Source organism: Dermacentor andersoni, chromosome 1 (assembly GCF_023375885.2).
Source record: "Dermacentor andersoni chromosome 1, qqDerAnde1_hic_scaffold, whole genome shotgun sequence".
Classification (NCBI taxonomy): Eukaryota; Metazoa; Arthropoda; class Arachnida; order Ixodida; family Ixodidae; genus Dermacentor; species Dermacentor andersoni.
In genome coordinates, this window is record NC_092814.1 from 238,946,319 (window position 1) to 238,972,016 (window position 25,698).

At 44.0% G+C, this 25,698-nt stretch overlaps 1 protein-coding gene across 1 annotated transcript in view; it reads left to right on the forward strand.

Moving 5' to 3' along the window:
• LOC126547987 (nose resistant to fluoxetine protein 6-like) overlaps nt 1-25,698 on the forward strand; it is an 84,617-nt gene that overhangs the window by 44,578 nt on the left and 14,341 nt on the right. The window contains exons 2-6 of the mRNA XM_050196051.3: nt 18,811-19,037; nt 19,633-19,747; nt 21,588-21,675; nt 24,112-24,209; nt 25,231-25,401. Coding sequence (XP_050052008.2) covers nt 18,811-19,037; nt 19,633-19,747; nt 21,588-21,675; nt 24,112-24,209; nt 25,231-25,401 — 699 coding nt within the window. The remainder of the gene's footprint in view (nt 1-18,810; nt 19,038-19,632; nt 19,748-21,587; nt 21,676-24,111; nt 24,210-25,230; nt 25,402-25,698) is intronic.

A 25,698-nucleotide genomic window follows, 5' to 3' on the forward strand; every position in this document is an offset into this window, starting at 1 on the left:
CGGTGGGGGCGAAAACACCCGTGCACTTAGATTTAGGTGCACGTTAAAGAACCCCAGGTGGTCGAAATCTCCAGAGTCCACCACTACGGCGTGCCTCATAATCAGAAAGTGGTTTTGGCACGTAAAACCCCATAATGTAACTTTAAGGAAGTGCAGGTGAACAAGGTCTAATCTTCTGCCTGCGTATTGGTGTTTTATTGTAGCCATATTTTATCTCTGTACTGTATCACGAATGAAACAAGAATTAAAATAGAATGGTTTGATACGCCTAACGCACTATATATATATATATATTCCATTGCCTGCGCATAGACAGAGTAAGAAAAGAAATATTGCTTCACAGTTACATCTCATTTTTTTAAGAGACTTCTTCGACAAACAACTTCATTGAGTCGAGGTTCAAGCTAACGTTTTTCGTTTTTCGAGAGAAAATCATTCAGCCTTAGGAAAATATGTAGAGAAAATGTGTTGGATAGGCAAAAGTACTCGTGAAACCGGGATACGTCAAACTGGGATTAGAGGGAATATTAATGCTTAGGCGGTCAAGTACCATTGCGCGCAACCTGACAGCTTTGAATGGCAACATTTGGCCTGAAACACCACCCTTTTGCATATCTCATAGAGTTCCCCAAGGCAGCGTCCTCAGTGCTACCTTGCATAATATTTTGATGCCACAGCTGCCTTCAACACATGCCTCCGCCGTTGCCCATTAGTATATATGCAGCTCATGTCTGCGTATGGGTATCTGGATCGGATCCGACCATTATGCAGCCGCAACTGCGATCTGGTGTTGATGTTGTGTACTCGTTCTTTCCAGTTCGAAGTATGGAATTATCTCGAGAAAAGACTGCCTTTCCTTATTTCACTGGCAAACAACTGAAGGACTTTATGCTTTCTGAAAATGGAATGTCCATTCACTGTGCCAGTCATCACACATACATTGGAGTGGTTCTTTATGCTTCACTTTGTTAGAAAAGTCACGTGGTTAAGGTTGAAGAAAAAGTGAGCGGGATCATTCGTTTCATGCGCTGCTTGTCTAGAGGCCTCGATGGGGAGTGTCATTTCTCTTCCAAATACACGCTAGTCGCGTTCGGCAGTGTACGGATTATCGTTTGCCAGTGTTGAAGAGTTTATCGTTCACCCGGGAAGCCCGTACGCGATCGATTATGGATCGACGTTTGAGGGTTCGACTAGGAGTGCCAACTATGGCCTCTGCCTATCTGGTGACTGCTGAGCCACATGAACCACCCGCAGCTACACTTCGAGCCAGGGAGGAATCTACGCAATTCTCGTATTTTTCTTCGAGCATCTGCTTGAGACTTAAAAAAAGAAAACTTATAGGGTTTGATGTGCCAGAACCACGATCTAGGATGGATATAGACTGGATCCGCAGTTAGGCTTCCCAGTGCATATCTGCAATAGCCGCGACATGAACTCAGTGATCCATCGCCTGAGGTTATAAGTAGCATATATAGGCAGTTTTCATTACCGTATACGTCGTGCACCTTTGCCTTGTTGCGAATGCGGACACTCGTGGAAAAATGCAAAACACTTCCTAATGAGTGGTCTCCAACACGACTCACATAGGCGTATTTAGAGAACAGCACTCTACCAACTTGATGACCATTCTCTTAACATGCAAAAGCTTATTGGACTTTGGAGTAACGTATCAGCGTAACAAACTGCTTTGTAGGCTTTGGTAGCATTCCTAAGAGATAGTGATATAATATGAGGTTATTGATATACAGCGAACCACAGCCTTTTTTTCGTTTGGTGTGTGTGTGTGTTTCCTGATGTTACAGTTCTCTTTTGTAGGCTCCTCAAGTGTGATTTTGTGTTTACGTGTGTATTTCGCTTTGATGATGTATCATGTTTTTTTTTTCTGTGGAATAGGGGAACAAGACTGTGAAAGGTCAATTTTTTTAAATGACTATCTGTGGAGTGTCTGTGAACACTAGAAGACGGTTTTCTGAGTCCACACTGCAGATTATGAGAATGAGATATATATTATCTATTTTCCATGTCCTTATTCAAAATCTTTTAGTATTTTTCATTTTTTTAATGTTGCAATTTACCCCCTCCTTTTCTCGTTTGTCTGCGAGCTGCTATATAGCTGAAGTGTGTCATTTAACCGATGATCACGCTTCGTTCGTTTAAGAATTTACATTTGCACTAAAGCCGGTGATATATTGTACTTGTTGCCAACATTTACAATTCACAATATAATAAATAAATAAATAAATAGATAAATAAATAAATAAATAAATAAATAAATAAATAGTTTGGCAGAAACTATCTCTAGGTGACTGTCGACGATAATGCGTTTAGCACTGACTCGATATAGCGACGCAACATACCCTTATCTTCGAAACGAGTTATGCATGAGGGGCTTGCCGTGCTTGCTGCTCTTGCAGCGCACCTAGTGGCATGTACTCAGTGATCCGAGTTGGCTGGAAGTTCATTGAAGAGCGGCACATTCCCAGTGCATTCGCTGCGCAGCCTGATAAGGCATCGGGTTGCAGTCCTTGAGGAAACCTTGTGACTTGGGTTCGATTCCTCCGGGCATCTCGGAAATTTAAACGCATCTTCCTTTTTGTCGTGGTGGAGTGGGAGATTGCCAGGGGCAGGTGCCTAATTACAAGTTGGCGTCAAAGATGTTCGTTGAAGAACGGCGCACGCCTATACTGGTATATTGACCCAAGTTAGCATCCGAGAGGTTCATTGAAGACCACCAAAGACCGAGTGACACATACCCAGTGCTCCATTTCTGTGTGAAAGTGTTTCATTTGACCATGGAGCATCCAGTGACCCAGGTAGGGGGAAAACGGGTAGAGACATAGATGCATAGAAATGTACCCCGGGAAAGTACGTGATGTAGCCTAAGGACGCTAACGCATTAATATTACACCGAATTGTGTTGGCGCGTTCTGACTGGCGCGTCGTACGGCAATTTTAATGCGTTATCATTCTTAGGGTACATCACGCACTTTTTGGGGGCTATCTATCTATCTATCTATCTATCTATCTATCTATCTATCTATCTATCTATCTATCTATCTTTGAATGCTTTCGCGTTCCACTGTTAAAGGCGAAGCTTAAGCGTCCTGCAAATTTTACTATGTCGCTTCGAATGAGGAATCAGTTGATATTGAGCGCATTGTCCTGTCCGTTTTTCACTCGTCCCGTCGTATGCGCTGTTTCGTCGAACATCGTATGATTGTTAGCAATGTATGTACGAATTTTCTGTTGAGATAGTGATTTGTTTGATTGTTTATTGCTTGTTTATCTTAATGCAACCCATTCAGCATGCAATAAATTGTTCAGACAAAGTGCATGGCGCTCACAACTTGACACATGCCTTGAGCAGCGACGAATTGCCTCGTTGCACTCTTTATCAAGCTCCTGATCAGCGAATGGCACGCAGTCAGCTTTTCACGAGGAAGACCCCAATTGCCCCCCCCCCCCCCCCCCCCCCCCCCCGAGGGGTTTTCGCATTCCCTTTCCGTGGAGTTGCGTGACCGAGTAGGCCGACCCAGTTGCGCAACTTTAATCCCGGTCGGTGATAAGCAGCGGCCGCATCACCAATTGGCAAATGCTTCACATGGTGCCGTCGCAGGGAGCCGCGAAGGCTTGAAACTGGCTTACTCGCACTGTGAGTGCTTCTCGATGCGCATCCACAGGATTGTACTACAATGTGGTGGGGTTGGTTGAAGGCTCATCCCCGCAACCATGCCACAGGCGTAGAGGTCAGAAGAGAAAAAGTGGGGGGGGGGGGGGAGGGGGGGATGTTTCAGAACACCGTGGCCGTTGTTCTGGCTCCAATCGCCAATTGCCTGAGTTCATTGGCCTAAGTCAGGTGGTCAACATACACCTTACTGCATTGCTGTCTACTTACATCATACTTCCACAAACCAAGCTTGCTTCCCTTTCTTTCTTTCTTTCTTTCTTTCTTTCTGTCTGTCTTTCTTTCTTTCTTTCTTTCTTTCTTTCTTTCTTTCTTTCTTTCTTTCTTGCTTGCTTGCTTGCTTGCTATGGTCGAAGCTCGCTCAATCAAAAACGGAAGAACAGTACGTGAATGCAGAAGTGGGGAAGTTAACGGCAGCACATAGTAATATAATGCACCAGTCTAACAAAGTGCGTTTGCTGGACTGCCAGCCTCAGAAATGTGCGAAGGGCCTGACCCAGAATAATCGGAAGGACACGCAGTTTAGTTTTGCCAGCGTTTGACAGCTATGACACTTCTATCACAGGTATCCCAGGAAAAAGATAACGATTGCCATGGCAAAGATGAGGGAGGAGGAAAGAGAAAAGTAGAAGGCAGGGAGATTAACCAGAATAACGTCCGGTTGGCTACCCTACACCGGGGGAATGGGAAAGGGGAAAACAAAGATCACAGGGAGAGAGAGGAGGGAAGGAAAGAAGGAAATTGGGGTGAGTTCGCTGACGCGTGTGGTCTTGCAGAAATTGCATTAATAGTCACGGATGGTCGCACAAGCCCGTCGTCTTTAAGAACCATGGCAAAGACATGCCACTAACGACGTATGTAACGGAAACTCCGGCCGCATATGAGCCACATATCAATCTTTATTCAATCAATCAATCTTTATCGTTACAATTCAGATTATTTACAGCCTCGAAAATATAGAGACGAATATGGGGCAATACGCTATGTCGGCAGTGGGTTAGTGTAGCATTCTCTAACCCGTACTGCTGTCGCATCAAGTGTGGATGCGATTATAGATGCGAGTGACTCGCATTTCTGCTTCTTGGTTCGTCTTTTAATGCGTTATTCTTTGGGTACTTCACGCATTTTCTGAGGGCTATGTAGGCATGCATGCATGCATGCATGTGTATGTGTGTGTGCGTGTGTGTGTGTGTGTGTGCGTGCGTGTGTGTGTGTGTGTGTGTATGTATGTATGTATGTATGTATGTATGTATGTATGTATGTATGTATGTATGTATGTATGTATGTATGTAACTGTTTTCCCGACTACTTGCGTCACCGTGTATGTGGCAATGTTTACATATGTGCCGCTCTTCAACGAACCTTTCACGCCGACATGGGTCACTGTAAGATGCGGGAGTCGGGAGGTACCGTTGCTCGAAGAAACTCTTAGGCGCCGACTTGGAGCTCTGGGTATGCCAGTAGGCGTGCCGCTCTTTAACGAACATCTTCGATGCCAACTTGGGTATCTAGGCATGTGCCAATAGGATTGTACCGCTCTACGATGAGGAAAAATATCCCTTAATCTTTTTCGATGCTGAGCGGAATCGAACCCAAGTCACAAGGGTTCCTCAAGGACAGCAACCTGACGCATTAGCAGGGTGCCTGCGCCGCAAATGCACAGGATATCAGACGCTTTTCAATAAATCTATTTCACGTTGCGCTTTAGCGAGCTGCGCCATGAATGCACTGGGCATGTGTAGCTCTTCAAAGAACCTCTCGCTATTTGAGCCACTCAGTATGTACCTATAGTGTGCGGTAAGCAAGGGGAATAATTCTCAGTGTGTGCTGGCACCGGCGCGCCACGCTTCTGGTCTCGGAGGCCACGTGCGGACTTCTCAGCAGTGCACTAGATGACGCAGCGTGTCCAGAATGAAGCGGGAGGGTGGAGCCCGGTTGCCGCATGAAACGTTTCTCAGCCTGCGCCACGCATCGCAGCGCCACCCATTTCGTAGGCCACGTGCAGTCTTCGCAGCGGCAGCGCTACATAGCGCCGGATGTTCTTAGAGAAGCGCGAAGGAGGAGTACCAGTGCAGCACACACCTCATACATAACCACTTTCAACAGTAGCAATACGGTGTGTCTCTATGTTGATTCAGTGCTAACGCATTACCGTCGACAGTCATCGTGAGATGGGTTCTGCCACAATTTTTCTTATCTGTGAATTTTTTTTACTTGCAAGTACGTGTTGGTGTGGGCGCGATTCAATGTTCTATGAAGAGCGACAACAACAACAACAACAACAACAACAACAACAACAACAACAACAACAACAACAACAACAACAACAACAACAACAACATAAAAATAATAATAATAATAATAATAATAATAATAATAATAATAGTATAGTAGTAGCAGCACAATCCTATTTTACCCGTATAGAGTAAAGTACACTAGCCGTTACTTGCTGCTTTTGACAGGACCATTTCGATTACAGTTAACCTCCTCACCATAGTGTCTCAGTCGACTTCGCCTTGACAAGTTTTCCAGCGCTCAACGTTGGTGGCTATGAAGATAACGGAAGACGCTTGCGGCTTTTCGCTTCAGTTCACGGAGCAGTGAAACAAGCCACCTCGCAGAATGCAACAGTGGTTTTTCTCGCTGAGAAAAAAACAACACGAAAGACGGAATGGTGCACTTGAATGGCGAGCCAGTGAGCTACAGAGAATTCAGCTAGTGGGCCAGTCCCTCTACATTTAGCTGCACTGAGGCACGCGCGCGTGCAACTAGGGAATACAAATGAGCCTTGGTTAGTGGCTTACTATACAAGCATACGACTTCCTTTCCAGGTGCATTTGACACTGGATTTTAACATTAAAGTTCATACAATGCTCGGTGCTTTGATGTAACTATACTTTGTCGAATAGGCCTTGTATCTTTGGAATAACGACTCAGAAGGAGAGAGAGAGAGAGAGAGAGAGCTGATAAGGGAGAGGTATGGACGTTAACAAGGCTGCACCCGGTTAGCTGCCCTACGTCGAGGGTGTGAAGAAAGAAGGGGCAGAAAGATTAGGCTAAGAAAAGAAGAAAATAATAATACAGGCATGCAAGCACAAGCGCGAGCGTTTGTCGTTCCGTCACAAACATTCACATATGTATTTGGATCACGAGAAACCATTTTTTACTTTTATATAGCAGACAAACGAGGACACGGGCCAATGATTATTTTCTTCTACGAAATGTCTACCCGCCGTGGTTGCTCAGTGGCTATGGTGTTGGGTTGCTGAGCACGAGGTCGCGGGATCAAATCCCGGCCACGGCGGCCGCATTTCGATGTGGGCGAAATGCGAAAACTCCCGTGTACTTAGATTTAGGTGCACGTTAAAGAGCCCCAGGTGGTCGAAATTTCCGGAGTCCTCCACTACGGCGTGCCTCATAATCAGAAAGTGGTGTTGGCACGTAAAACCCCATAATTTATTCTTTTTTTACGAAATATCTGTCGTTTAATTGCCTCAGATGAATGCGAAGGGCAAGTATTTGTTCTTTAAAGGAAGGGAAGTCAACCAAAGGGCACTTCGCAATTCCTTCAGAACCACACGTCGTGCAGTTTGCACTGCCCGCCATTACATTACGGACGTCTTGGGGGCTTACGTCATGGTGTACGTTATTCTGAATCTTCAATATCAGTTTTGCACACAAACTGATAGTCGTGGATTCAAAATAACGGACAGATCAGCGATTTACGGAAAGCGATGCAAATGTATCAATTACACAGCAGCTAAGCTGAAGCCTGGGAAATGTCCATTATCTCGAGCGAAGAGCCATTTCTTCAATGCACCCTGGCGTAGGCAAACGGCCCTGTAGTGGGAGGGTACGGCAAGAGCACGCAATCTATTATAACCTTAAGTGGGCGTAATTGGCGCGTTTCGCCCATGTGAAATTCACTGAGCTGACAGATTCAATAATCAATCACGATTAAAGCTCTTTAATCGATTAATAGAACGGTTAATCACTTATTATTTGAGCTTCGGTAATTAGTATTACCCAACAAGCCTTACGATACATAAAAAAGAAGCGAAATCATAACGAAGTACATTCGTCGCTCGGCTCAAACGGATTTTACGGTGATTTGAAGGCGGTCAATATGTTTGTATAAAATTTGGGTCCTATATGGCCTCGCGAGTGCGACCAAAGGTGTAGGCCGTATAATGGGCGTATGGGTAACTCTGCGCATTTTCTGAATGTTGCACAGCATAAAACTTTATAGTGCACTATCGATGTGCTATTACGCGCACACGATAATCGTCTCTTGTATTTTTGCATTCTATGAGGCCATTTGTACATAAACGCCCAATAAATTTTGTTAGGCACGCTATAGGGAACAACCCTTGCAAAGAAATTGGCAAACACTAACAGAGATACTTGGGGGCCTGTCCATATATGAAATGTTTTCGGTCCGTCGTTCACAGCGTATGAAGGACATGACAATCTCGATATCAGGGCAGTGCTTGCACTCGTACTACGTGCAGGTGGTCGCCTGAAGTGCTATTCTGCATCAGCAGAAAGGGAAATTGAGCCTGATTATTGAACCGTCGCAGCCATTACTTTCATTCTATGCAATAGAAAGAAATCCAGAAAGAAAGAAATGGAGAAACAAACAAGCAAAATATGTTCATTGCACTTCCAGAACGAAGTACATAACGCTGATGGTCGCACGACAAAACTTGAAATAGCGGTTTCTAGGCGACGAGGGAAAACATGATCCTCAACGGGAGAGGGTGTGCATGCAGCCTCAAAAAGAGAATTGGCAATGGATTGTCACGTTGCCTCGCACACGGCGGGAGAGAAGCCGCGCGTAAATTAATGGTCCTACACCGCGCTGACCCCAAAAATGTTCGAGCTATTCGCCGCAGTGGCTGGCCGAAAACATATGGGTTGGATTCTTGGCTGCCTAAGCTGCATCATTTCATTGCGATAATTATTCAATCTCCGCTTGATTGACATCAGCCCCAAACGGTACATGTCGCGCCTCTAATCAGCGATGTTGCTGTCTTCGGACTTGTCTTTTCATATTTCTTTTTTCCCTTGAGTCACGACGTGCGAGATTTTAACGCGTTTGCTATTTCAACGCGTCTTCGCGCGTTGGCGATATTGACATATATGCGCAGTGTCGTGAGAAAGCGAAAATATTATGCAGCCCGTCGGAATAGTCCTCGTTTTTGTAGCTTCCGCAATCAAAAGTTGTTGCGTTAGCTTAATGCATACATGGTATTTTGCTGCACAAGCACAATGTAGCGAGCACAATTACCGGTCGCGGCAGCTACACTTTGTTATGGGCGCAATGTAAAAAAGCGTCGGTGTTTCGAAATTTGGGACCTGAAACGTTACTATTCCCATCCTGGTATGCAGAGAACTGTACTTGGCAAAACAGAGCCTACTCAACCTCTGAACGCTTTATTGTTATTGTTGCTGCTGCGGTGCTCAGACGCATAGGAAGTATTGGAATGATTTGGCTCTTTTCACTTTCTTATTCGCATCACCTTACTTGTTCCACGACCTTCACATTTCATTGTACCAAGTAAACAAAATTAGAAAAAGAAAAACCGAAAAAAAAAACAAAAGCTGTTCCACTACGCAATAATGCTATATACTATATGATGGGTAACTGTATAGCGACCGCGGTCTTTAAGTACTAATCGCGCTCCATCGTTTGTTTTCTTCTCTCTCTGTCGGGTCGCACAGCAACGGCGGCCGTCGAGTTAAATAATACACCCCGTGGGTCCACAATTTCCTCAGCAACGCCTGGCCTCTCGTCGCGACAGTGTCGCATACACTGAGGGATGCGACCTGTTGCCTCGCTGGCATTCGCGCCCTCGAAGCTGGAAGGCATGCGCAGGCAGAGATCGGGGAACAATGGGCGAGATAAGCTCGAGTCCCGCTAAATAAAGAACAATTGCCACACGCCGTGCCCTGTGCGGTGGCCCCGTTTTCAAGTGGGAAGGCCACCACGCGCACTCTTTTCGGAGATGTGCGCGAGCTGCGCCACTTGGCGGGTGCGCGGCGCGAAGCGTCCGTCCCGGTTTCGGTTGCTTCTTCGGCGCGCGCGCTCCTTGCGCCGCCCGTGTTAGCGGCGTCTGCGAGGAGACGCGCGAATCGTACCGGCCACGAACGGCATTAGCGCTGCTCTAGTATGCCCATCATCTCGCGCATCTGTAATAACCGCCTCTCATTTGGTCCCTATTGCGGTCGTTGACCGCCGTGCCGATGTTCACGAGTTGACCACAGTCGGTATGTATGGCCTATTAAAGACCTAAGGTTGCCTGACTAGCTTCTGGCAGTGGTTGTTTTACTTCGTTTATTCAAAGATTCCCACAATACTTAAACATGAGACAGCGCTCCCGTTGATATCCTTGCTGCTAGTTCTATTTCATTCGTTGCGGGTGCAAAGAAGAAAGAAAGAAAGAACGAAAGAAAGAAAGAAACAAAGAAAGAAAGAAAGAAAGAAAGAAAGAAAGGAAGAAAGAAACAGACAGACAGACAGACAGACAGACAGACAGACAGACAGACAGACAGACAGACAGACAGACAGACAGACAGACAGACAGACAGACAGACAGACAGACAGACAGACAGACAGACAGACAGACAGAAAGTAAGGAGAGTAGAGGCAGGGTGGTCAACCAGCTTTTCCTCTCCTTGCTTTCTCGCTTTAGTAAAATGTGCTGATTCCAGTATCGAATAGACTTCAGTGCGTATACTGATCATCACATGCACACATTTGTAAACTTGTCTTCCATGAATACGCACCGTCAAGTCGACAGTTGCGACACAGGATTAAGCGCTTAGTTAACGCGCGCGCGCTATGGGAAGCACAAGATTTTTTTCTTTTTTTTTGTGTGTGATTCACGAAATCTCTGTAGCGCGAAAATTGAGTAACGGGCATCCACCGCATAATTGATAGACGATGCACCGCATTCTCTTAAAGGGAGAAGAGAACGTGAAATTCCACTGCTGCAGAATCTAATTGCGCGTCCGTCGAGGCGTGCCGCTGGTATCGATTAACAACCGAGATATGTATCGGCAATTTCCCGCCGAGCCGTTTATAGCTCGTCCAGCCGGCTCGGAACGCGTGGCCATTGGATCAGGTGGCGCAGAAGGAGCGCGTGCCAAGAATCGGCCAATCACCCAGAGCCCGAAATGCCGTCGCTCTGCCGGCTGAGAACGTGCTTCAGAAAGAGGAAGCGACCGCTGGGGGGAAGTCGCGCGGTTCTTTTCACGAGCCAGCGCCACTTCCTTCCCGCTGTTGCCGTTGTCGAGCGGCTTGGTGGTGCGTTCCTCCACGCTGGTTGATTGCCACAGCTGCACGCGCTTCGCTAGTGGCGGCGGAAAAAAAAAGGGGAAAAAAATTAGACGACCCGTATGCGCGTGGCGGTGGCTGAACTTGAGTCGTGGGCCACAAGCGTTCGCTCGGAAGCTCTGGTGAAAACGTGCGTCCTTTTGGAAGAACTGAAAGCACTATTCGGGGGGCACACATTGTGCGATACTGCGGATTCTCAAACGAAAAGCTATAGGAATGGGGCAACGATTGTACAACGAATGCCCGAGAAAATTAACTGTGCTATGGTACTTCTACCTTTAACGTTTACGTGTAACATACTACGTAACTTCTAACAACTCCATCTGCGATAGTGTTTATATTTAATTTAAATCGCGGTGTGTGCTAAAATGTTGGCGTACAGAGCGTGTTTTACGTCACAGCTTCTGTATGACCATATCTGAGCATGCTGTGTATCTGTGAACCTCAGGTGAAGGGGAAAGAAGTCATGGAGCTGTAGCGACGTTTGTGTTTAGTAAACATAAAACCCAAGATTCACTACCCCTCCTCATGCTTGCAAATGGAATTCAACCATTAGAGACTGCAAGACTCGAAGGAAACTTGGCCGTATTACGTTTCTTTGAAACTACTCATCGAAAATAATTAACTTGAAGCTAGCTACTTGCGTAATACAATCTGTCATTACCCGAAGAAATCATCATAGCCATAAACGTTTACTTTCTCCTGTAGTGCGAAGATAAACACAGATGTCGTTAATTCTTGTTTGTTAGAGCTGAGATTTCCCGAGCTAGTAAAACATCATTTTAATAGTTCAGCTACCAGCATACATTCGGGTATCTTACTTGACAAAACCACGATATGATTATGAGGCACGCCGTCGTGGGGGACTCCGGAATAATTTTCAACACCTGGAGTTGTTTAACGTTCTGGGAGCGAAATGAAAAAAAAAAAAAAAAAGAACATGCTACTTATTATTGAGGATGCGTGTCTATAACCCGGTAGCAAATTAGGAAAAAACTTTAAGGAAGCTTGACCAACCTTCACTACAAAAAAGCTGTACAGCAGTGACCGACATTGTGCAATTGTTATTCATCCTGATAACAGAAAACATTCAAAACAGCACCGTGCAGAATAGCTGTACAGAACCAGGACTATGAGTAGGGGATAGTAATCAGAACAAAAATATTGAATTCAACTTTGGTACGTGAAATCTTCTGCACACACCTATGAAGTAAGGCATAGGCAAACAAAAGGATGTAGCATACAGGGTGATATTTAAGTTTTACGCAATTTTTTAACACCACCTGTTGCAGATAGCATAATTAGAGTCCTTGTGCTGGATTATTCAGAGAGGCGGACATTACATGCCGCGAGAAATCAAAACACATTAAACTAATTAATAAGAATTCCCTAATTTGATCCTTAATTAATTACTTTACGGCACATATTGCAATTTACGAACTTTAGGCCATGATTTTGCAAGACGTATACACTTGAAATGAATTTCGAGGATGACACCCATTTCGAGATATTATTTCCCAAAGTGCGGGACGAAACACATGGGTGTTCCAAGTACTTTTGTGCTTCATAAGACAGCGTTTTATTAAAAAAAAATAAGTGGAACAACAGTGTATGCTTACAGCGAGTTCGATGGCGCATATCTCCAAACTGGCATAATTCTGAACATTCATTCCAAGTGGATACGCCTTGCAAGCTCAATGAACTACAAATGGTAAATTGCAATATGTACGTGCCGTAAAGAATTATTAATTAATAAGTTATTTAGTTGATTTATGCTAATATTTGGATATGTTTCCATTTCTCGTGCAAGTCATCTCCACCTCTCTGAATAATCGAGCACAAGGACCGTAATTATGTTACCTGCCACAAGCGATTTTTTTAATAATTGGAGGACGGTTGAGCTTCGCCTTTAAGAGTGGAACGCGACAGCATTCAAAGATCCCTGAGTGCTTCTCACGCTTCCCGACAACCGTAGCTTATGCCACCGTAATGTTTACCGGGAAACGCTGGCGGCGAACGCTATGCACGAAGGCGAGCTTACGGTTTAAAAAATGAAATGCCTTTTTAAAGTCAATAAATATTCTCAGGGATAGTTTTCAATCATCAAATGTCTTAATATAACTTCTTTTGGTGATGGAGAGCCAATCGTGTAGATATGAGTTGCTGGAAGCCATATCTAAAATAAGTTATTGTGTTTGCGTTATTTGCAAATGACTAGAGCCGTACATGCATCAATTTCTCTAGAAATTTTGAAAAGACTGCTAGTATTGAGATCGGTCAGTAATTGTCTAAGTTATTTTTGTCTCCTTCGTTATAAATGACAATGATCTTAACAGTCTGTATGGAGCCCGGGAAGACTCCAGAGGAAAAGCGCCTATCCAATATGTATTTTAAGACATGATATTTGCCACAAGTTTAACAGGTTTCATTTGAATTTCGTGAGCATGACAACTATCTGTGTTCTTTTGGTGTAGGATGGTTCACCTCACTTCTCCCTCAGAACCGGACGTTATTCTGGTTAACTTCCCTGCCTTCTACTTATCTCTTTCCCTCCCTCTCCCTCAGAAACACGAGTAGGAAGAACACATTTTGGGAGCCTTTCATTGTTGAGCAAGCTCGTGTCGCGACTTATTGGTGGTGTTTGTAAGCTTCTAAAGTGGTCATGAAACATTATAAAACTTAGGTTTAGGTGCACGTAAAAGAACACCAGCTGGTCAAAGTTAACTTGCTGCCCCCCATTACGGCATGCGACACAATAATATCGTGGTTTTGGCACACGTGCAACGCCTTACCATATATGTATATATATAAATATATGTATATATATATATATATATATATATATATATATATATATATATATATATATATATATATATATATATATATATATATATATATAGCAAGCCAACAAACAATGAAAGTGGATGAAAAAACAACTTGCCGCAGGTGGGGAACGATCCCACGTCTCCACATTACGCATGCGATGCTCTACCAATTGAGCTACCACGGCTCCGTTTTCCCATCCTTTTTCTGGGGTATTCATGTTTTACTACTAGATCTAACCCTTGAAGTGTTCACCAGCACGCAATAATATATATATATATATATATATATATATAGTTACCGAATGACTGGAGAACAGCCCGAATAGCACCAATTCATAAAAAGGGAGACCGTCTACTTGTAGATAATTACCGTCCTATTTCTTTAACGTCATCATACTGCAAACTCATCGAACATATCATAGCAAAAAGCATAACCACATATTTAGAAAAGTATTCAATTTTAACTAACTTCCAGCACGGGTTCAGAAGAGGGTATTCGACTGTCACACAGCTGGTCACTGTAGTTCATTCGTTTGCATCAACCCTTGACAAGAACGGACAAACAGACATAATTTTCCTTGACTTCCGTAAGGCATTCGATATGGTCCCTCATGATAAATTAATCCTAAAACTTGAAAATGCAGGAATCTCTCAGATGTTTATCTCTTGGATTGCTGCTTATTTGTCTAACCGGAAACAATTCGTTGAGATAAATGCCGAAAAATCGGGCTGCCTTCCGGTCACATCGGGTGTTCCCCAGGGCAGTGTGCTCGGTCCTCTTCTTTTTGTTCTATATATTAATGATATTGTAAACACGGTTGAAGGTGGCGTACAGATTCGATTATTTGCCGATGATTGTGTGCTCTTTAAAGATATTGTTTCTCTCCATGATCAAACTAGTTTATGTTGTAGTTTAAATAATATTCTTGCATGGGTGCGGATGCTGGGGAATGACACTAAACAGAGATAAAAGCGTACTACTGCTAATGACACATACGAAATCACTCCTGCTTTATACATATAAGTTAGGTCCATCACCTCTTCATGAAGTCACTAGCTATAAATACTTAGGAGTGACCCTTAACAATTCACGATCATGGAATGATCACATAACTAACACTTGCGCTTCAGCCTTTAGAAAACTATGCCTGCTGAGACACAAACTTAAGAAAGCCCCGCCTAACGTTAAAATGCTATGCTACATCTCCCTAATTATACCTAAGCTCGAATATGCTTGCAGAGTTTGGGATCCATACACAAAAACTAATATCAATAGTCTTGAGAGAATTCAGAGAAAAGCGGTCAGATTTATATTTAACAAATTTTCCAGATGTGATTCCCCCACCGAACTTATGGAAATTAACAACCTTGAACCACTCGAACTCAGAAGAAAAACACAGAGACTTGAATTCCTTAAACTACTGCACACTAACAATTTATCCCTTGACCCATCTGAACATTTATCGCAGATATCGACCAGAACTACACGCCACCGCAGACATGATGCATTAACCCCTTACTTTGCAAGAACAAACACATATAAGTTTTCTTTTTTTCCTCGAACTGTAACCGAATGGAATTGTATAAATTCAATCCACTTCCTAATCTTGTTTTTCATTGTTCTGTTTGTTTTGTCAATCTGATTTTCTTTGTATGTACCATATGTCGCCCTCCCTGCTTGGACCACGTGTCCGCAGTATGAATTAAATAAATAAATAAATAAATAAATATATAAATATATGTATGTATGTATGTATGTATATGTATATATATATATATATATATATATATATATATATATATATATATATATATATATATATATATATATATATATATCTGTGTGTGTGTGTGTTAGTTTGCGTGGAGTGTGCCGAAATTTTGGCAGACTGTTGCTGTTGTCGAGCTTCTCTATTAAGCACTATCTTTGAAGGGGTGCATTTTCTGCAGCGTTTCTTTTCTTCATTGGCTATGAGAGTTAGTGACATTCCATGCTGTGCAGCGTACTACTGAGCGCTTAATGCAGCTTGGCATTCATAATACTCTTGAAGAGATTGCAGAGGCCCAGGAGCGCGCACAGCTAACTCGCCTCACATCAACGAAGGCAGGGAGATCCATCTTGCAGGAACTCGGATATCACCCCCATAGAGTAGCGGAGGAGTTCTCTGACGTTCCTCCATCGATTCGTGAGAACATTACGGTCGCGCCAATACCTAGGAACATGCACCCCGATCATAATCGCGGTAGAAGGAGGGCAAGGGCGGCCAACCTCCTTAGGCAAATACACAGTGATCAGCGACAGGTCAGCTTTGTGGATGCCGCTTCTTGTAAGGGACGTCGGGCGTTCACCATCGTCGCTGTTGATGGTCGGCAAGGAATCACCAATGCTGCCTCGGTTCGGACGAAGGACTCCGAAATAGCTGAACAAATGGCTATTGCACTAGCCCTGCTGGATAGCTCACGGGATGTCATCTATAGTGATTCAAGATCTGCAGTCAGAGCATTTGAAAAAGGCACCATTTCCAAACAGGCCCTCAGACTTATTGGGGGCAAGGCAATCACGCACCACTTCATTTATTGGTTTCCCGCACACCAGGGTCAGATAAAGGGTGCTCCTCCCAACCTCAACGAGTCGGCTCACGGGGCTGCGCGTGAACTTGCCCTCCGCGCTACCCTCGACCCATCGGAAGCCGACTACCCAGAGAACAGGGACACGCCCTCCACCTACAACGAGATTACTAAACACTACTATCTCAGCCGTAGAACCTACTTTGTTCCTCATCCACGCCTCAATAGAGATCAAGCATTAACGCTCCGTCTACTACAAACGAATACCTATCCCAATCCGTCGCTTTTACATAAAATCTATCCGGATATTTACACCAATGCTACCTGCCACGATTGTGGAGAAATAACCACGTTAGACCACATGCTCTGGCGGTGTGCCCGGTCACGCTCTATCATCGCTAACAGCTCGGCCAGATGGGAGGCGGTTCTCCGCAGCCCTCTTCTGGCTGACCAACTCTGGGCTGTCCAGCAGGCCCACGATGCGGCCGAGAGGCTCGGCCTTCCGGTTCCCACGTGAGAGCGGCCCGCTTCGTGAAGACTCACGACCTGCAGGACTTCATTAAAGTTTTACCATACCATACCATGCTGTGCAAGCATTGAGTTCGTTCAGAATGTGTCCGAGAGCAGCGATGGTGCGACACGCAAGCGGGAACCCGGGTCGGCTGTTTTCAGATAGCGTATCGCTCGCTTTCCTTTAAATGCGAAAAAAATAGCCCCAGAAAAGTTAACGGCCCCCCCAAAAATGAAATAAAAGGAAACAGTTTGTGTGCAACGTTTGGTAGTCACATATTTTATGCAAAGATGTAACAATTAAAATAAATTAACCAATACGTTTTAAAGATAGGTTCAATATTACAAACGCATCGAGTATAACGCAAAAAAATTTATACTGGAGGCTTCTACAGGTGGCTGCTTAACACATACACTGGAGTGTATTCCATACACGTATAAGGCTTCGCGTTAAACAAGTTTTAAGCCGAAAGCACAAAGTGGCTCGTTGCAATGGCTCATATCCGAACAAAGCGGTGTCTAGTCCAGTGATGCAAAAAATATCATCATCAGGAATAGCTCATACTCCCCTAAGCAAGCAAAAATACAATTGCTGAATATTAATGAAGAAACGAAAGAACGAAGGAAAGAACGAAACAACGAACGAAAGAAGAAAGAAAAAGAACGAAGAAAGAAGGAACTAAAGAAAGGAAGAAAGAGAAAAGAAAGAAAGACGGAAAGCAAGAGGGAACGAAAGAAAGAATGAAATAACCATTAGGTAGTAGTGCATTAGATACTGGCATGTGTCGTTGAGGATGTCGACCTACAGCGCCATACGTTTACTTCACACTGCGGCTCGTTATGTTTTGCAAGAAGACTGACCCCTCCGATCGTACAACCTAATGGATTAGCACGTGTGCAGCAGGCGTTCGCCTTCAAGTGTTACAGGAGTGTAACATGCTGCCGAACTTTTTTTTTATTGGTGCATGATAGTGGGACAGTCTCTACATATAGTGTTTATGCGGTGTACTGACGTACAAACGAACTTTAGTTCATGGAAAGCTTCGATTAACAATAAAGTAACCAGTACGATGCCTCCTCCGCGCCAACGAGAAGCTAAAGAATTTCTATGCCGTCATGATGGGTATTTCTCCACATGTTTCTAAGGTTAAGCATGCGGGAAGTTATCCGCTAGCGTAAAACTTAGTTTACGTCATTCTACAAATAAAGGCTTACCATTAATCTTCCTACGATAGAGAGGATGGTCAGTGAGGTCTGCGCGTGACTTGCTTGCAGCAAAAGCTGCCACTGTCTTTGCATGTGCAACAAGACTGTCTGAATAATACAGGCATGTTTGTCTTCGTTTCTGTTACCTATTAATTTGAGGTTGACCCCATCCCTACTCTAACGAAGGAAAACTGAACCTCGCCAACAAGTCAAAGCTGAAGTATAGCAAGAGTTTTCTTAGTGAAAAATACGTTAGTCACGACAAATTTGTCATCACGGCCCTTCCTTCCGCCCAGTTAGGAGTTTCTGGTGCCTGTTTCGATGAACGTGTAACAGCATGGTTCTTATTAGACTTTTGCGCGCACAAAGACAGGACGTCGAACGAAGAAGGGACACACAACATGCGCAAACTTCAAGTGGCTTTTATTGTGACAGCGACATGTATATATACGCTTCCACAATCAGGAAAAAAAATCAGGAATTTCCTGATTGTGGAAGCGTATATATATATGTCGCTGTCACAATAAAAGCCAGTTGAAGTTTGCGCATGTTGTGTGTCTCTTCTTCGTTCGACGTCCTGTCTTTGTGCGCGCAAAAGTCTAACAAGAACCACGTACAACCAACTCGCCCCAAACGTAACGCTTTTGTGTAACAGCGTGCCGCGCTTCACGCAGTGCTCGACTCAACGGGTCGTCCGGCGGCCGGCACCCTGGAGGGCACGCTGTCCGACTTCGGCAACTACGACGAGTGCCTCAAGATTCGCCTGGTGGACGAACACACGGGCGAGGAGAACTTCCGTGGCAAGTACTGCACGCTCAAGTTCGCCGCGCCGATGCCGCCCAAGCCGGAGCGCCTCAACTACCACCAGAACATCTTCAACACCACGCTGGAAGAAGGAGGGGTAAAGACCCTTCCAGCATAATGGGTGTCATATCTTCACACCGTTTGTTTTTCATTATTATTCGAAAGATTTATCACAATACATAGTGGTAAGGTGAATAGACAGGGAGAATATTCAGCGTCATACTGCATAAGCGTCTTCGCGAACTTGTCTGTCACACAGTAGGTGTGGTGTCTAGTACCTTCAGCTTCTCGAGATTGATATAACGCTGTTGCGCAACTTTTCAGGCGTCTCTCAACTTTCTTTACAACCCCCTGCCGCGTTTGCAATTGCTGATAATAGAGGACGCACTTTTAAATAAAAGGGCGGGTACGACGGTTCTATAATACCTGCACTCATCTAATAGGGGAACAATAAAAACAAAACCATCTGAAACTTGAGAAGGAAAAGCAAGGAAGGGCTTCGAGTGGCTGAACTAATGCGCAGCCGCACTAATGCTACACAAATCTCGGTTTGTCGGAGGGCAGTGAATTCAAGGAATCAATAAATGATTGTGCTTATTTATATTACAAAATATCCTACGACTTTGCTTAGGACTGGACATGCGTCGAGACATAAAATATTGCTGCGATCAAACTCATGCTTTTTTACACAGCTCCTTGAGGACATGGCCAGAGGGGCGCCCTACTTCTACCACTTGTCTCCAAAGCTGGGCATATGCATTCCTTCTGCCTGTTCTGGAGAGGACATTGAGTCCCTCATCAACGTCGGTAACTATACTTCTTGCCTACTGCAGTGACGGAAATTTTTATGGTCGTACTCCTTCTCTCTCTCTCTCTCTTACACTCTTTGCAACTCTCACTTTTCCAACCCCAATACAAGGGTAGCAAACTGCGAACTGTAATCTGGTTATCCTCTCTGCCTTTACAGTAGTGGGAAAATGCGCAGATTTAATTTTTACTTAAAGTTTGGTTCTGGTTGCGTGAACTTTTTTTCCTTAACATCTACGTCTCAATAACCTCGTTTGTCCGCTACAAGACAGGTGATGCGCGTTTATGTATGACCCATAAAATTTATAGCGGAAAATTCACTGATTATGTACCCCATTAACTTGTTTTCGACGCTGCGCATTCGAAGTAAAAACTGCGTGACGAAGATGCTTTTCTTCACAACACGCTTTTAAGAGAGGCACACACGGACGCAGAACACACTTTTTGCAGTTATAGCTGAGACAGTAAAACCTTCGATGCGCCCCAAACTCCATGAAGCAATTCTCTTTTCTTGGTGATGTGATTCATTGCGGCGCAGTTTCACCCGCGTATTTCTAAAAAAAAAAAATTATAGAGTTTTTTTAACATTTTGTATTATCAGAAGTATAGGCCAAACGGCATCGCAGAATTTTATTTTTCTTCCTTATCTTTTAGGAAAATTGTAGAGGAATTTGAGTGGACGCGATGGCTGTTCAAGAGAGCATGTTGGAAGCAGGCTTCGGTTGCGTAAATCAGTGGCCATTAATCCTCTGTACGGGCTGGAGCTGGGACGAAACCTTGTGCCTAGCCCGAATGCGGTGGCTCAACTCGAGCCATCCTACTTTTGTCAGAAGCAGGTCCCGAACAAAAGCGCCCTCATATCGGACGGGCCAGCTACACACAAAGCCCAGTAGTGATACGCAGACTTTTCACGTGTTGCTGCGATTGCTTAGGTCAAGTGGCCCGCGCGTAACGTTGCGCATGCCATAGAGTTTTATACAATAATTACTAGAGGGAACTGTGGCGCTAGTGTCTACGGGAGCTGCAATGGGAGAGGCTCATGCAGCCTGCATGGGAATGATGGGAAGTACATGGATTTGCCTAAACTTCGTCCTTCTGATTTTAAATGTCTTCGAGACTTTGCAAAGTGATCATCTTTAAGAAAGTTCTGCGTTATAGATTATTAAATAAACATTGTTAAAATTGTCCGACACCAGAATTCAAGCAGAGGACCACTAGCACAGAAGCCCGATATTGAAACCATTATGCCACGGGCGCATGGACAAGCGTAACCACTGCAATTAGCAGCGATTATGCTTCCTTGCAGAGTCTTTCAAATTGCTTTGAAATTTAGCCCCAGATAAAGCGTGATAAACAAAGCCACAACAACGTCCGAAGCACCAAGCACTAATTTTAGACAAATCCATGTACTACCCATCATCGCCATGGTGGCTGAACGATCGCATCATCGCCAGAGTTTTCTCTAATAATTGTGGGAAACTATATGGCGCAGGCTATCACCTGTGCGATTTCATGCTTTTCTGGGACAAATGACAAGAACTTTATTGAAGTATCCTGAGGAACATGAGGGAACAATTTGTTTTTGTCCCATGGTTTTTCTTTCTCTAAAACAGTGCTAAATACTCCAGGCTACATCAATTTTGTTTATCTTTAACAAGTTCGATAAAGTATTAAATGAGGTTTTATGCGCTTGCTCATCACAGTACGACTAAGAGAGAGAGAGAGAGAGAAAGAGAGACAACGGAAGAAAACGAAAAGCAGGGAGCACCACGTTGCATGAACGCGATGAAGTTATGATTGTGCAAATTCTTTTAATTAAACAGTGTTTCATTGCGTGCAGTTCTAAAGCCCATGGATTGGAATGCTACTGCAATCAACTGCGACGTTGACGGACCAATCACCATCAAGAAGAACCAGTTGGCTATAATGTGAGTCAGCTTCTTCGTTTTTTGCTCATTCGTACCACAACATTTGGGGTGAATTCTCTGGCGATGTAGGGTTGTTGCGCTTACCTAAATTCTACCACAATAGGAGAGCTCAGCTTAGTACACTACACAGTGATTTCTGCCTATTAGAAGCAGGTTATACTGGTGTGGCAGTGGCCACTGTGGCTGAGCGCCTAAAGAAGTCGGTTTCGAAAGGGACGGACGTGATTACAGAAAGCAGTAATAGCGAAAAAAGAGCAGTGGATATTCCGTACATTCATTCAGTGTCGCACAGGCTTAAAAAAGTTGCAAGTGGATATGATGTTAATGTTGCTTTCACTGCTCCCGATAAGCTAGATAAGAGATGCGCTGCCGTGCAGAGGAAAAAGGAGCAGGTAAAACGCAAGAAACTAACAGATATTTGTCTAGTGAAGCACAATAAGAACAACAGTTTTACTGACTGTCGTATGGGTGTGGTTTATAAGATTCCCCTTAGCTGTGGCCAGTTCTACGTAGGGCCAACGGGACGGGGTATTAATCAGAGGCTAATAGAACATAAAAGGTCGTTAACCGGTGGATCGCCTTCTAATATTTCCCTACATTGCCAAGATTGTAACTGCACGCCAGAGTTAGATGAATGCGCGATATTGTACAGGCATAAGAATGAAGATACGCGTCTTATGGTAGATGCATGACATATCTATAATGGTGGAAGTGCGTGCGTGAGTCAGCTTTCGATTACTTTACATAAGGACGAGATTAAGTGCCTTAACAGTTATCTCTCACGTAGACAGGCACGTGTACCCGACTGACAGGTGGTGTTACCATTCCTGAGCTTGCGCAGATGAGTTTTGTGTCTCCTTTCTTTTTTCGCCTCAGTGCTCCCTTCAGTTGCTAGTCGGCGTTCGTGTTGTCCACTTCTCTACTCTTTTGTCCTGTCTGCACGCCTCACTTCTTTTTTGCATAATAATTACTGCACTTTCGCGTGCAGGTAATTTCGAATCGGAAAATGAAAAAAAGTTTTGTTGCATGCAGTAGGTTAAATGAGAAACAGTGGTTTAGTTTACCGCCCATTACTACTCGCTTATGCTTCCCAGTTCATTATCCTTTTCTATGCGTCTTACGGCTGGCATAAGAAATTTTCTTTTTTGCTACACGTTTTTCGTGACGTACGCTCACAATTTTTTTTTTCTGGCTTCTCTAGTCCTGGCGTCTGGTATTTTCTTTCTTTCTTTCTTTCTTTCTTTCTTTCTTTCTTTCTTTCTTTCTTTTTTTGCGCTAGTGGCCACTTGTTCCTTGGGTTCACGCTCTTTACGTCCATGATCGGTTTCCTTCACACTCTTTTCCCAGTTCTCAGCGCTCAGCAAGTGCCCCGCTACGTGTTACTGATGGTATGTTCAACGATATACTCTCCGTTCCGTGCCCAAGCTTAGACAGACGATTAATACACCAGTTTAAACTTGTCTAGAAACCTTTACTCGCACTTCTTTTTTCAAAGAAAACGTTGATTACGAGCGAAGAAAATGAACGGACAACTGTCCTTTTTGAATTTTGCGCATGAACGCGGTGGTGCGGATGTCAGTCTGACTTCACGAATTTCGCGCTATTTAAACGTACTTAAGTCTTATCCGCGCAGAGAAATTCTGGGACAGTTACGATATTGATCTTAGTAACAAACACGCTGCAACATTTTTTTTTGTATTGATAAACAATTGGCTAGCCGTGAGTAAACGCTGACAAAATGTTTGGAATCATGGATAGCTGATGCGGAAGGTCAAGGTAGCGTCTCTAGTTGATTTCTGGTTGCGCGCCACTTATGACTTATGATGCTTATGCCACTTATGATGCTTCCGCTGAACGGAATACTGACCTTCATGAAATTCCAAGTCTATAATGTAAGACTAACTTAATGTATTTTGGTAGTGTCCTTTTAAGTTATTTCATCTGATGCAGCGTCGTCAGAACCGTTAGAAAACGAGTGACCGAGCTTTACAACTAACATCACTGCAGCTAAATCACAGGCTTTCTGAAGGAAGCGTTTTCCAAATACGTTAAGGTTCCCGGGCACTTCTTTTCTTCTGCTGCTGTTCGTCTCTTCCTCTCTCAGTCTGCTCGCTCATATGTGATTGCCTTCTTGCTGCATCATGTGCACACCTGAGAAGCGTGGAGCGGAGTCTTCCAACGGGTGGTGTAAGCCCTACAGCATTTGGTCATTTCAGAGAATCGGATATGCTTTACAAAGACGTAATGTTACATGTTTATAGTGTAGCTTTCCAAAGATGGGATGTCAAGTTCTCTAGTCGTATCACATTGGCATTGTGCATGAAGTTGTTCTGCTTCAGTGATTGAGTGATTGAAAACGTGATTGCGGCGGCATTGCTTGAATGCGCACAATAAATGTGAAACCTCTTTGTCGCTATGTTCTGCTCTCTGGCACAGCATCGTCATTGGAATCGTGGTAATTCTGTGTGTCCTGGGCACTATTTTAACCACATGCCGTCGGATATGTTCTCAAGATCCAAAGAACCTAAGACCGAGTGAGTAGACTAGATGCATTTCGTCAGCATCGAAACTCATAGTCTTACTGCATACACTGTCCCATACATTGTTCATTACGCGCCCCATACACACGTACAAATTACTGCGGTACTCAAGCCAGCGGCATATGGAGTGACAAGATCTGTCCGTCTAAGTTGTCAAGCTTTGTCATCGCGATCTACGGACTGTTCAGCATTGCTTGCGCAAAACATTCTTGTATACAATGTACAAGTTTCAAGCTTAGGATTACCATAATTATGTTCGAATCCGCTTGTAATAAATACGCTTGTAATAAATAATAATTACGTAATCTCAACTCTTCTGTTGCCCCGTTGGTCTCTCCCCAAGAGAATCATGTCCCAGAATAAACAGTGCAACTGAACTTTTGCAACGTGATTAGCCTGTAAGATATGGCACACTCTTGCGGAATGTATAGTGCATTTTAAAGCTTGCCACAACTTCTGAGGGGCTGTCTCCGGGCTGGCAAGGGATCCTACAGGCACTACGTGAATAAAAATAACGCGCTGGCACGAGATTGAGACGGATTTAGTAGTGACATTCTTTGTCTATGAAATGTCTTGACCTGCATACGGTGTGAGAGGAGCCATGCGTCTTAAATAAAAAAATAATAAAAAAAATTTATTCTTTGATGTATGGTGCTGAAAAATTGTACGTATATGTAATGTTGTGTTTATTTCGAATATGAGGTTCATTTTTGTCGCCTGTTGCTCTAATTTTATGCACGCTTCCTTTATTTATGTTCTGCAAAGATATTCAGAATATCAGCTCCTGATAACTCGCTAAACATGCATCAATGACTTCTGTATGATTCAAGGACTGCCGCAAGATTAACCTTATTACTCCGCGTACCCTAGAACAAGAGTATGTCTCAGGACATTTTTCTTTGTCATTGCAGTGTGCCTGCGTGAACCGTACGGGGGTACCATTTGATTGTGATTTCCACGGCTTTTATTGCGTTGCATTTGAATTCACACGCATTTTCTTTGCCTTTCTCTGCAGATGTGTTCTTTGACGTCATGAAGTGCTTCTCTTTCTACGACAACGCTCAGAAGCTCTTTAACACCAAGTCCTCCCAAGGAATGCTTAGCACCATCCATGGCATTAAGTTCCTGAGCATGTGCTGGGTCGTGCTGTGCCACTCCTACATATTCATGAACCCTGAACGCGTCGGTACTGTCAATTTATCGCCGTTTACCTACCGGGGCAGTTCTGACACTGCGCCGTAGCTCATTCAACCTCAGAATACTGCATGGCATGCATTTCACTACAAACGTTTACGCGATTACGCGAACCGTGAAATAAGAAACTAGAAGCTTGGGTTGGGATAATATAACGATTCCACTTCAATTCCTTTTCTTATTTGCGCTTCGTTCGTGGTCCTATGGAAGCCACGAGCACGTTGTTACCAAAATCGGTAGGCGATAAGAAAGGAATAGAACCGAGCAGAAGGAATCGCTGCATTATACC